Below are 12160 nucleotides of genomic sequence, written 5' to 3' on the forward strand. Positions count from 1 at the left end.
TCAAAACTATATCTTTTTGACAAGAAAGACCATCATCTTTAATCTACAAAGACATTAAGATAGTCTGGGACTTGGTCCCCAGACTTGTGCCTCAAACCCCTGAAGACATCTATATGAGGGAGTTAGTCCAGGGACTTCCTGTTTCCTTTTTCCCAATTTATGGCCTAACCCCTTATCCAATAAATAGCTAATTTTACTTTACTGAGGACTCAGACATCTTAAATGCACTGGAAGGGGGATTACAAATAACATCAACTAAAGAAGAAAGATGGAAGGGGATTTTCTCTTACCCTTCAGCTCTAGTCAGATTTGACTCCATTGTTCAAACAGCTCTGCCTAGGGGGAGGGAGAATTTGTGTTACTCTTTATCTGTTCCCTCTCTCTCAAGTACCTGTCAGAATTCCTTTTGATTCACCACTAGTACACTGAGTAACTGTGAAAGGAGGGATACTTCAAATTCTTAATTAATTTAGAGAGTTTTAGATTCTCTTGGGAGACAAGCATGTTGAAATCTCCCAAATTTATGTGCCTAGTCTCTCCAATGAATCATTTCACATAAGTAGCTTATATCTCTAAGTATTCTCTTACTAAAGGTATATATAATATTGCATTTTCTAAGAGGAAGTTACAATAGTTGGAGATAAGAGGGAAATAAGAGGAAGAGAGCAAAACCAATGGTTGGTAGGCATATTGACAAAAGCCAAACAGGGGAAAGTCCCCTTTGGTATAAGAGTTTACATTCAAAATAAATGTGCTCAATCTCCTTCAATTCGATTTACTACATCCCAAAGTTCATTCTGGATCTTTTGATGTAGTATATGGTTTCCACAGACTTCTTTATGGCACCTTCTTCAAAGAGATCTACTTTCTTGATTTGGGGTTTTGATGAGTTTCTTTTCCTAAAATTTTTCCAAAAAAATTTTTTAACCTTGGATTTTGGGGTAATTATACAACTCCCCCCCCCCCCAGGAGGGTGTTGACCACCACCAGGATCACCCCAGGATACATGGCTGAAATATGGGGTATGTGAATCAATTGTCAAAAGAAAACCAAAAAAAAAGAGAGAAAAAAAATTAAATTGGGGGGGGGGGGATCACAATCTATGTATATATAAAAAACTCTGAGTAAGCAAGAATAAGCCCTTAACTGGTCCTTGAATCAGGGCCCAATTAAAGTGATTTATGTCCTACAAGTCTATCGGACAACTGCAGTAATATTGCACTTACCCATCAGCAGCCTCCAGACTACATAAAATTGCCATTCAATAGAAGAGAAAAGGGACTAGATTTTGAAGTAAAAGGGAAAATATGTGATTCTCTGGTCTGATTTTTCCTTTACTCTCAGGGATAAGGGAGCTGAAATGGTAGGCAAACTAAAATATTTGTTGGAATGTGGCATGGGGAGTCCAACATCTGACACTGTCAAATAGCCACTTCCTTGAACCTCAAACAAATCCTCTGTCTTGGCGCAAATTCTCATCAATTCCATAGGGATTAGTGGTCTCTTTGACCTTGTGCTTCTTGGCACAGTGCAGTGGCTCTTTTTGTAATCCCTTCTTCTGGAATCAGACACAATTATTAATAAAAGCCCCATAATACTTAACAATCAATGGCAGGTTTCTATAGTTTAATGCTTTTGAGTATGCATAGGTATTGGGGCTAATAAAATCAAATATTCTATTTCAAATATAAAGAAAAACAAAATTAAAAATTAAAAAATTAAAAATCCATATTTTTTACTATGTCAGCCAAAACAGTGTCCAATTTGTCTATGGACTTTTGTAATAGTATTATCTTTGGTCCAGTCATAAGAGGAGGGTATAAATTAAAAAACAAAAACCAAAAAACAATTATTACAGAAGCTTTTTTACTATTGTGAGGGCAACAGTTTGAAAAGGCTTAAAATTCACCTCCAAACTCTTTGAGGTTTCTTCTCCCTCCCTGAGTACCATCATTTATCTAGATTCTTTTGGTCACCCCTCTGGGACTATGGCCACTCCTTGATTTGCTTTTTCTTTTTCAATTTTTTCTGTTAGTACTCTTAATTCCTTCCTTAATGTCTCCACTAAGTCACTGTTATCTTCATCTTTCTTTTCATGGCCATTAAAGATATAAACTGCTACCTTTCTTAATTCCTCGAGATCCATAGTAGCCCAATTTGGGCAGTTTAAGTCTTAAAATAGTCTTTGGCCACCTTATAACAGTTCTTTACATTCCTTTCTCTGGAAAGATCCAGGTCTATATAGCTATCTCCCAGTTCAATAAGCCTATCCATAAAATAGGAGGGGTTTTCATCATTTTTTTTAAGATTTTCAAATTTTGTGCATGTATAAGAGCTCATTCATTGCTTGGCGAATTCTTGGAAGTCTTGGCCTCACGTGAGCTGAAGGTTCGCGCTGGGTTTTCAATGTCTTTGGCTCTTCAGATTTTGGCTTCCTGATACAGACTTTGGAGTCTGGTGATATTTGAATTCAGATTCACATTCTTGGTCTGGAAACACTAGGATTAGGATTTAGAGCATTTTTAGCTAGGTGATATTTTCTATCTCCTTCCTATATTTCCCACTTTAATATCTCTACCTTACTATAAATAAGCTACTAACAGTCTACTGACTCATAATTTAACTTTAAACTTTTATAAACGACAACCACAATTCTTTATTATTTCTGTCAAACCAATTTTAATTATTACAGGTCTAGGCAATTAGTTAAGTGACTTGGCCAGGATCACATGAGACTCATCAGTGAAATGTGTAGGAGTATAAGATAACAGGGCCTAGGACCAAGACATGAGGAATAGTCTAGAAGGTGGGATGATTTTGATGACGATGTAGCAAAGGAGATGGAAAAGTATAGTCAGATTGGTAGGAGAACCAAGAAGAGTGATGATTCAAAAACCTAGCCTGATGAGAGTATCAAGAAGAGGGTGGTCTGGTCAACAGTGACCCAGGCTTTAGAGAGTTCCAAAAATATGAAGATTGAGAAGACAAAAAAACAAACAAAAACAAAAACAAAAAAAAACAACATTGGATCTCATATTAGGTATGAGAGCAATTTCAGCAGAATGATGAGGTCAGAAATTATGTGGTAGAGGTTTATGAATTAAGTGAGACAAAAGAAGTGGAGGCATCTCTTGTAGACAGCTTTTACTTAAGAGTTTAGCTACACAGAATTAGTGGAGATAGAAGGATTAAGTGATGATTTTTTGAGGATTGGGGGTAGGGGAGTGAGGGTGAGACTATGGGTATGTTTGTTGGCAGGAGGGAAGGAGGCAGCAGACTAAGAGATTGAATAAATACGAGACTTCCTAGCTATGTGACCCTGGGCAAATCACTTAACCTCCATTGCCTTACCCTTACTCTTATTCTGCCTTGGAACCAATACACAGTATTGAATCTAAGATGGAAAGTAAGGGGTTAAAAAGAAAAATTAAAAAGAAAAAACTTAAAGCGCAGATGAGGGGAGAGGAAGGAGGAGAAGGAATGGAATTGTCCATGCAGAATGGTTTGCCTTGATAAGAAGGGAGTAAAGGAGGGAGCAATAGAAGTCATCTAAGTCATATGAGATGATAAAGAGGGAAGAAGAGGGTGGAGAAGGACTACCAAGCAGCAAGCAGTAAGACCTCAATAGATGTTGGATAACAAATTGAGCATACCATACTCAGGCATAATGATTTTCTCTACCTTCATTCGCAGGATGCATATGGGAACAAAGGCATTAGACCCTAGGAATAATCTAGGGCTAAAGCTTGGCAGAATACAATCAGCATTATGATAATGAAGCCAGGGATTCAAGAGAGATAGATAGTATAGATTTCCTTCACCCAGGGGATCAAGATGGGAAAGAGAGGAAAGCATGTCTAATGCAGTGATGATGATGTGGGAGAAAGCTGAGGAGTTAAGAGATGGCATGTCACAATATAGATGAAGAGTAGGTTTTACTACGGGAAGAATATGATAAGAGAAAGGGATTTTAGAGTTCTTAAATATACAGATAATGCATTTGAGGGTAAGAGCAAAATTAAAAGCATAGGTATCTTTGTGTATGGCTGGAGTAGGATGGAGAAGTAGGATCTTGGGAAGCTGGACAATTAAAAGCCTAGAGGGCTTCAAGGAGTGTTGCTGTGTATGTTGAAGTCCTCTAATATAAGAGCAGGAGATGAGGAGGAAAGAAAGGTTGCATGGCAGGTTCTAAGCTTACTGAGAAAAGGCAGCAAAAATTCTGTAAGTTTATAAACAATAACTACCAGGATTTTGACTGGGTCGAAGATGTAGAATGTATGGACCCTCAGAGAAGGAGTGGATACTAAGAGATGGCAGTACAGGGAGAATCTGAAGAGACAATGGAAGTAAAGAGCATTCCAATCCCCCAGTGTAATCAGCAAATGAAGGAGAATGAAAGCACAGCTAGTAGGGGGGGGGGGGCGGGGGGGGGGCGGCAAAAGAAAACTGTCACCAGGTCAAAGCTATATACTGATGACTGCTACAAGATGGGAAGAGTGGGAGGAGGCAAGTTTGTAGCTAATGGAAAGGACACTTTGAAAGGGGTGTTTAGCATCTGGAATTTGGGGGTGACTGGCTTCAGGGGAATGGAAATAAGGAACTGAGAGGTGGGTGTTGTGGAATGGGAATGACTAGAAAAGGGGATGGGCCAGTCAAGAAGAAAAAAAGAACAACAAAATGGTATGAGTATTTTGTTGGTATCCTCAGAATTTTAAAATCCCAATGATATAGAGAGGTTCAGAGTTACTGGTATGTAGGATATAACCAAGTGTATTTTTATTTTAATCACCAAGAGGAAAGGCCATGAGATAGGTCCATCATAAAATGCAAGATCACAGTCAAAAGACCCTTGTTTCTCCTATCCTCTTCTCTTTGAAGGCTATAAGATTAGGCAAGAGATGCAAAGGAGGAGATGGAAGTTGAACCTGTACAACAGGAGATGGAGGTCCTACTCCTAGAAGACTTTTCTCTTCTCTCAGAGGATAGGCACAGGATTTAGAAAGGCTGTGGTCATATGGAAGGTTGTTCCAAGATCCAATAGATTCAACAGGAGGTGGAAGTCTTTAAGAAAAGGGAAAGAATAGAAGTCTTCTTCAAACATGGGAATCCCAGACCTATGCAACCTTCTCTCAGGGGACATATACAGTAGAAGGTAGAAGGCTGTATCTTACAATTAGATGGAAGGTTAGATGGCTAGATAGAAGGTTGTACCTAATAACCCTACCTCCCTTCATAAAAGGCTGGAGATCAGGTGGGTAAAGGGGAAAGGAGAGATGGAAGGCACAGTCAGATGTGGGTCTTATTACCTCTCCTCTTCATAAGAAGTGGGAACTAACATTTATATAACACTTTAAGGTTTCCAAACTGTATTAAACATATTGTCTCATATCTTCACAATAAACTTGAGAGGTAGGTGCTCTTATTATAATCCCTCATTTACAGATATCTGAGAAAACTAAGGCAGATAAAAGTTAAGGGATTTGCCACAGAGACACAGTCAGAGTCTGAGGCTGGATTTAAATACAGATAGATCCAGGTCCTGATTCAAGGTTCATGCTCTTTCCACTGTGCCACTTAGCTCCTCTGTCCAATTTCTTTATTTTCAGATTCTAAGTTGAAAAGTCAAGATTTTAATCCTATTCTCGTGACTTCGAGTTCAGTATTCTTTCCACGACACAGAACTAACATTTAAGAAAGGTCTTATCAAGTACAACTTTAAAAAGCAACATAGTATAGTGAATAGAGAGTAGCATTTAATGGACTTGAAGTCAGGAAGAGCTAGGTTCAAATCCTGCCTGTTATCTACTAGTTTTATAACCCTGAGTAAATCACTTAACCTATATTGTATTTCAATCTATTTATGAGAAAATTGGACTCAGCTGCTTTAATGGGCTCTTTCAATTTTAAAAATCTCTGATCCTATGGTCAAAACTCTTTAATGACACAGTGAATTAAATAATTCTATTTTTTAAAAGTAAAGTTTGATTCATTGAACTGAAAAAAAACTACATGACAGTGAAAAGTGTGAAAGGATACTAAAAAAATATACAAAGGAAAAAAAATGTCACCAGAAGAGAGATTATAATAAAATGATAAATAAGTGAACTTCTTGCTCAATTATCTGCCTACATACTGAATAATTAATGAAAAACTAGGATCTCTAACAAAGCCCCATTTCAGGGCCTCCTCACAGTGCTGAGCTCTGGGAGCTTAAGCCAGAACTACTAAGAATCAACATGAATCATCTTTAGGATTCTAGCTATTAAACCACGAGGTCTTGCCTACTATATTCCATCAAAAAAAAAATACCTATAACCCTATGAAGTGCCCCCCATCCCTTAGTCAAGCAAAACAAATTCTCTCAGTGATTTCCAAAAAATATATATCTCATTCTTCACTGAATCCACCACCTTTATGTCAGGAAGTAAATGGCAAGCTTTATCTGTGGTCATTTGGAACTATGGAAAGTCACTGCACTGATTTTGTTTTAACTTCTGCAGTGGCCTTTGCAGGATGTAGAGAAAAGGGGTCAAAGGATGCTAACAATCACAATTTTTAGGCTGTCTATAAATAATAGCAATTGCTGCACTAAACTAGATCCTTATACAATGACCAATAAACCAATGCTATTGATAAGAAAGAATTTATAGCAATATGAACATTTTCACTATAAATAAAACCAGAAAAGACAAGGATGTTACAATTAAATGGGAGGATGAAAATTTGTTACTCCAATTAAAAACATTACATAACTCAAAGATTTGTAACAATGAAATTCATAGTAGCCTAGATTCTGTGAAATATCCATTGGAGGAGAGGGGGGCAGTTCCTCAAACTTAAGAAAGCATTTAAGAACCAACATGCTAGAAATCCTGTTAATTGTTCTCATACAGGATAGCTTGACTTTTTGGCATGTGACAACTTTGGAAGGAGTTGAAACCTAATCCCAACTAGAATCCCTAAATTCTAATCTTACAATTTCACTGTGTGACTGACAACAGTGTGGCAGAGTAGAAAGAATAATGTATCCATCTGAAGTTAAAGGTCCTGGATTTGAATCCTGCTCAGCATTTACCATCAAGTTTGCCTTAGATGAAGCTCTTAACATCGCTGGGCCTCAGTTTGAGGGGGCTGAACTACAACCTATAAGATTCCTTTCAGCTCTAAATTAATGTCTATAGGATCTCTAACAGAGAAGTTTTCTTGATGATCCTATTAATATCATAGGTGAGACATAAAATAGAAAGCTGTGTCCTTGGTGAATATTTCTACCACAGTTATGGAGGATTTTCAACAGAGGTCAAATAGAAGAGGGAATTCCTATAGATGCTGAGGTTTTCTAAACGTCCTTATTTGCAGATACCATTAGGCTAACTGTATAAAAAACCTCAATACAGTGTAGGGCTTCCTAAATGAAATCCATAAACACTCAAAAGTGAGCAACTATTCACAAAGAGGGGCGGGAAGGGAAGCAAGTAAATGAATTAAAATTGTTCAGGCCAGAATGTACAATTGGAGAAAATTAATAAAGAAACAGACCATATATATCATGAACAGAAAATAAAGACACTAAACTTAGTCCAGAAAGAAAATGGACAGAATTGGCTGGATTACATTTGGAAACAACTCTAAACTTCCTGAAACAAAACTCTTTATATATATTTACATTAAATCATGGTGCTCCATGGCTGTGAATAATGAAATACCATGATTATGAAGAAAAATTACAGATAACCCAAAGCCAATGGAGAGATGTATGGTAGGTACAGAGAGGGAATAGAGTATTGACAATGGCAATTGGCACATAAGAAACTGTATTGAGTGTGTGCTAGGAGAGACATGACTAGAAAAGGGAATGGACCAGTCAAGAAGAACAAAAAAACAACAAAATGGTATGAGTATTTTGTTGGTATCCTCAGAATTTTAAAATCCCACGGAATGCTTCTGGCATGTAGTATAGACTCCATGGAGAACTTATGGGAGGAAATGAACAAATGTTACAATTTAAAGAGCCACAGATGGCTGGTAATCTGTACCATTGGAAGGAGTACCATATCTCAGATCCACTAATAAGTTAATAGGGAAAAAAAATTTCTGTAAGCACTAGCAATTCTACTATGAAGTTAAAATATAACAAATGAAATACTAACATTTAGTGAATATTACTATATTCTGATGTTTGAATTGAAATATTTTGTCTTTGTTCAGCCTTAAATATAGCCTACATTGGTAGGTGTTAACATTTTAAAATATTTCTTTATGATATACTGTTTATATTTGCCTTTTATACACTCCAGTATCCAATTAATTCACCCTTCAAATTAAACAGTAATCTAAGGTCATCACAATCTCTTCATCTTGTATATGCTTTAATAAATTATTACTTAATTTAAATTAAAAGGTAACATTCAAAATCTGTCATTATCCTTTTGACAAAGAACACCCCATAATGCCTACCTACATAATGCAATAATTATCTTGTATAATTTATTAAGTTAGAAAATCAAATACAAAAGTCTCAACTTTTTTTTTTTAAACACATTTTCTAATAATGTCATTGGCCACATAGATGGTGGACTTGGAGTCAGGAAGACTCATATTCCAGAGTTCCAATCACACTTACTATGTAATGCTGTATGACTCTGGGCAAGTCATTTAATGCTGTTTGCCTCACTTTTCTCATCAGTAAAAGAAAATGGCAAACCACTATAATACCTCTGCCAAGAAAACCCCAAATGTGGTCACAGAGACAAACATGACCAAAGTGACTAAACAAAAACCCTCAAAATATAAACTCTATAAGATAGCCTGAAATGATCAAACAACAATAACAAATATCATTGACAGACCATTAAGATAACTGGCTCACATACTTTTGTCTAGCCGTGGTCGTGGATTGTATCGGTACCCAACCTGGCTCCAAAAAACAGGAACAGAGCCTCGTGTCTGAATAAATGACAGTGTGTGATTATGAACATGAATTAACTGCTCAGTCTCTACATAATTTGCAACATTTCCATTTTTATCAACTCCTCTTCGTTTGTATCGCATCCCTATGAAATGACAAAAGAAAAAGAAAAAAATTAGTATTCTAAATCATTTATTAGGTTACTCACAAGCATTCCTCTACTCCACAGGGATGTTAGTCTGGGGAAGTCATTGGACCTGTTCTCAGAATCATGTTTTTAAATAACTAAAGGAAATATTAACTTATATTAAAGGTTGGTCAAAATAAACTCTATTCAACTTTATGGAAACCCTGAAAATAAATCACAAGCCCTTGGATCTCCATACTCTGACCAACCTGTCCCTCTCCCTGTAGTTTAAATGATAATTTAGAAATCACCATTGAGTCTTTTTCTTTCTTTCTTCCTCCCTCCCTCCTTTCTGTTTTTCTTTCTTTTTAACCCTTACCTTCTGTCTTAGAATCAATACTGTGTATTGGCTCCAAGGCAAAAGGGTGGTGAGGGTTAGGCAATGGGGGTTAAGTGACTTGCCCAGGGTCACATAGCTAGAAGTGTCTGAGGCCAAATTTGAACCCAGGACCTCCTATCTAGGCTTGGCTCTCAAACCACTGAGCTACCCAGTTGTCCACCAGAGCTTTGTTTAGAAACAGTATCAAATAGAAAAAGTATATCTGAAAGACAAACACATTTTCTCATTTATTTTTTAATATTAAAGGTAAAGATTCCTCCTTAAATTTCTTTTTCTTTGCCCCATTCCATTCTATTTGTGTACCTGTGTGAATATGCATGAGGACTGTCACGCCTCTTTGGCTAGCTTTATGTCCCAAGCACCTAACAGAGTGCTTTACACATAGTAAGCACTTAGACAAACATCTGTTGAGGTTCTACTATGATCAAAGCATAATTGATTGCAGAGAAGCACTAGCATTTGTTCTGCAAATATATAACAAAAGTTTTCCCCCCTAGTTTATTTGCCTAGTTCTGTAAATGATAGAGCCATCACATTTTAAAATTTACTACTGTAAAACATTCCATTAAAAATATAATCTTCCAGGAGTAGCAGGGTAGCTCATTAGGTTGAGAGCTAGGCCTAGAGACAGAAGGTTCTGGGTTCAAATGTGACCCAAGACATTTCCTAGTTGTGTGACCCTGGGCAAGTCACTTGATCCTAAGATGGAAAATAAGGGTTTTAATTCAATCTTCCCTCTTTTCTTTTTTCTCTTTCTAATATTTCCCTCTCACAAAGTGATACTCATTTCTTAGTATCAGTCAAATATTTGGAATTTCCAAGCATCTCTTCAAAATAGAGCATTTCTCTAATACAAAAGAGTTCAACAGTACTTTTTAGCAAAGGGATATTCCAGCCTTGATGAATCAGGAGATCGGTGGATTGAAAATCTTCCAGTCACTCTTCTAATCTTGCCCTTTATGTTTTTAACATTTTCTGAATATCCTGATATGTTTAGTAATTCAGGAGACTTTCTGCTTACCAGCTCTATGCCTGCTTCGGCGTGAAATGAGGGCCACAAGAAATTGGGGATGAATATCATCTACACAAGAGGACTCTTGAGGAGGAGTATCTGGACTGCTTTTCTCATCATCAGATAATTCATTATAGTTGACCACAAGTTCTTCAATCTGCACAAAACCTTGGATGACTGGGATAATCCAAAAGTCCACTTCAGAAGTCTGCAAAGAATATGAACACTCCTCTATTTCTATCCTATACATAAAGCTGTACTGAAATCAAAGCTGTATCCAGTTGTGTTGTTTTATTTTGTTTGGCTACAGCTGTTTAGTAGAAGCCTTTCATTTCAATTCAAAACACATCTATTCAGTACTTTCTACATATACTATGCACTGACCATACCAAAACAAAAATGGAAAATAATCAAGAAGCCTATATTCTGCTGGGATATACAATATGCAAAGAAGAAACAAGAAGATTTGAAGGAAAGATTACTAACAACTAGAAGACCCAAGGAAAACTTTCAATAGACCCACAGGAGCTTTGACAAAGCTAACAAATCTAGAGAACTGACAGTAAGGAAGGAATGCATTCCAGGAAAAAACAAAATAGCAAGAAAAGGAGACCATAGGAGAACACCAAAGAGGCCAATCTGATCACTGCCCAGAAAGTTTGGAAAGAACATGGACTATGCATGCAAAGAGAAGACTAGGAAACCAGAACAGTACTGTGAACACAGTTCAAGGTGATATCTTACAGGTATAATAGAGTAACTTCTAATTTCTGAGTAAAAAATGACATGATCAAAACTGTGTTTGAAGAAGATTGTTCTGATCATAGATTCAAGGTTGGAATGTAAATAGAAAAGGTCAAAGTAAGGAGACTCAGTCAGAGATTATTATAATAGTATTGAACATAAAAGGGGTAGGGGCCAAAGGTGCAATGAGATGTGACAAAGATGGATAGTAAATCAGATGCCTAAAAATATGGGAGGTGAGAAAGAAGGAAGAGTCAAGGGTAATAACTAACTCCCACACAGAAATAAGTTCGTTATCTTCACAGTAGGTACATGTTGAGTTTGAGGTGCCCACTAGAAATGTTGGGCTCGAGCTATAAAGAAAGATAAAGTTTGGATATATAGATTTGGGAGTCATCTGAAATAGAAAGGTAAGTGTTAAGGAACACCCAAGACATTTATGAGTCAGGAGATGAGAGCTATATGATGACTCCACAAAGAGAAAAAATGAAAAGCAGCATTCATGTGGTGATGAAGAGAACCAGGAGCTACCAGCATCATAAAGGCTAAAAGGAAGAGAGTATCCAAAACAACAGACATAGTCAAAAGTATCAAAAGGCTACATAGGGATTAAATAAAAACCCATTCTTCAATCATGGAAGTTTTTGTTTGTTTGTTCATTTGGGGGATAAGAGAGATTGGTTATAACATTTAATTTTAATTTCTTTCCCCTGGTACAGAAATTCAGAACAATTCGGATTAGGGCCTGTTCTACAACTGACAGTCTTAAAGAATTGTCTAGGTTACTGAGAGGTAAATGATTCAATCATGGGAGACTTATGGAATTTTGTTCATTTGTTTTTTTGGGTAGATGATGATACTCCAGTGAAAGACAACATTTTCTTTTCTAATTAATGGCTGATTTCTGTATGTTGTGAATAAGGAATTTAAAGCAAGATTTTAAAATTCTAACATTTCCTAAAGCTTCAG

General features: G+C 36.7%; 1 protein-coding gene across 3 annotated transcripts in view; it reads right to left on the reverse strand.

Moving 5' to 3' along the window:
- INPP5F (inositol polyphosphate-5-phosphatase F) overlaps positions 1-12160 on the reverse strand; it is a 100070-nt gene that overhangs the window by 20316 nt on the left and 67594 nt on the right. For 2 of the 3 annotated variants that reach the window (XM_007478907.2, XM_001376725.4), the window contains exons 7-8: positions 10457-10655; positions 8874-9053 (exon numbers count right to left, since the gene is read on the reverse strand). In XM_007478907.2, coding sequence (XP_007478969.1) covers positions 8874-9053; positions 10457-10655 — 379 coding nt within the window. Of the gene's footprint in view, positions 1-290; positions 8787-8873; positions 9054-10456; positions 10656-12160 lie in introns of those variants that run through there. The other variant, XM_056803393.1, reaches the window with a different exon arrangement.

Source organism: Monodelphis domestica, chromosome 1 (genome assembly GCF_027887165.1).
Source record: "Monodelphis domestica isolate mMonDom1 chromosome 1, mMonDom1.pri, whole genome shotgun sequence".
Taxonomy (NCBI): Eukaryota; Metazoa; Chordata; class Mammalia; order Didelphimorphia; family Didelphidae; genus Monodelphis; species Monodelphis domestica.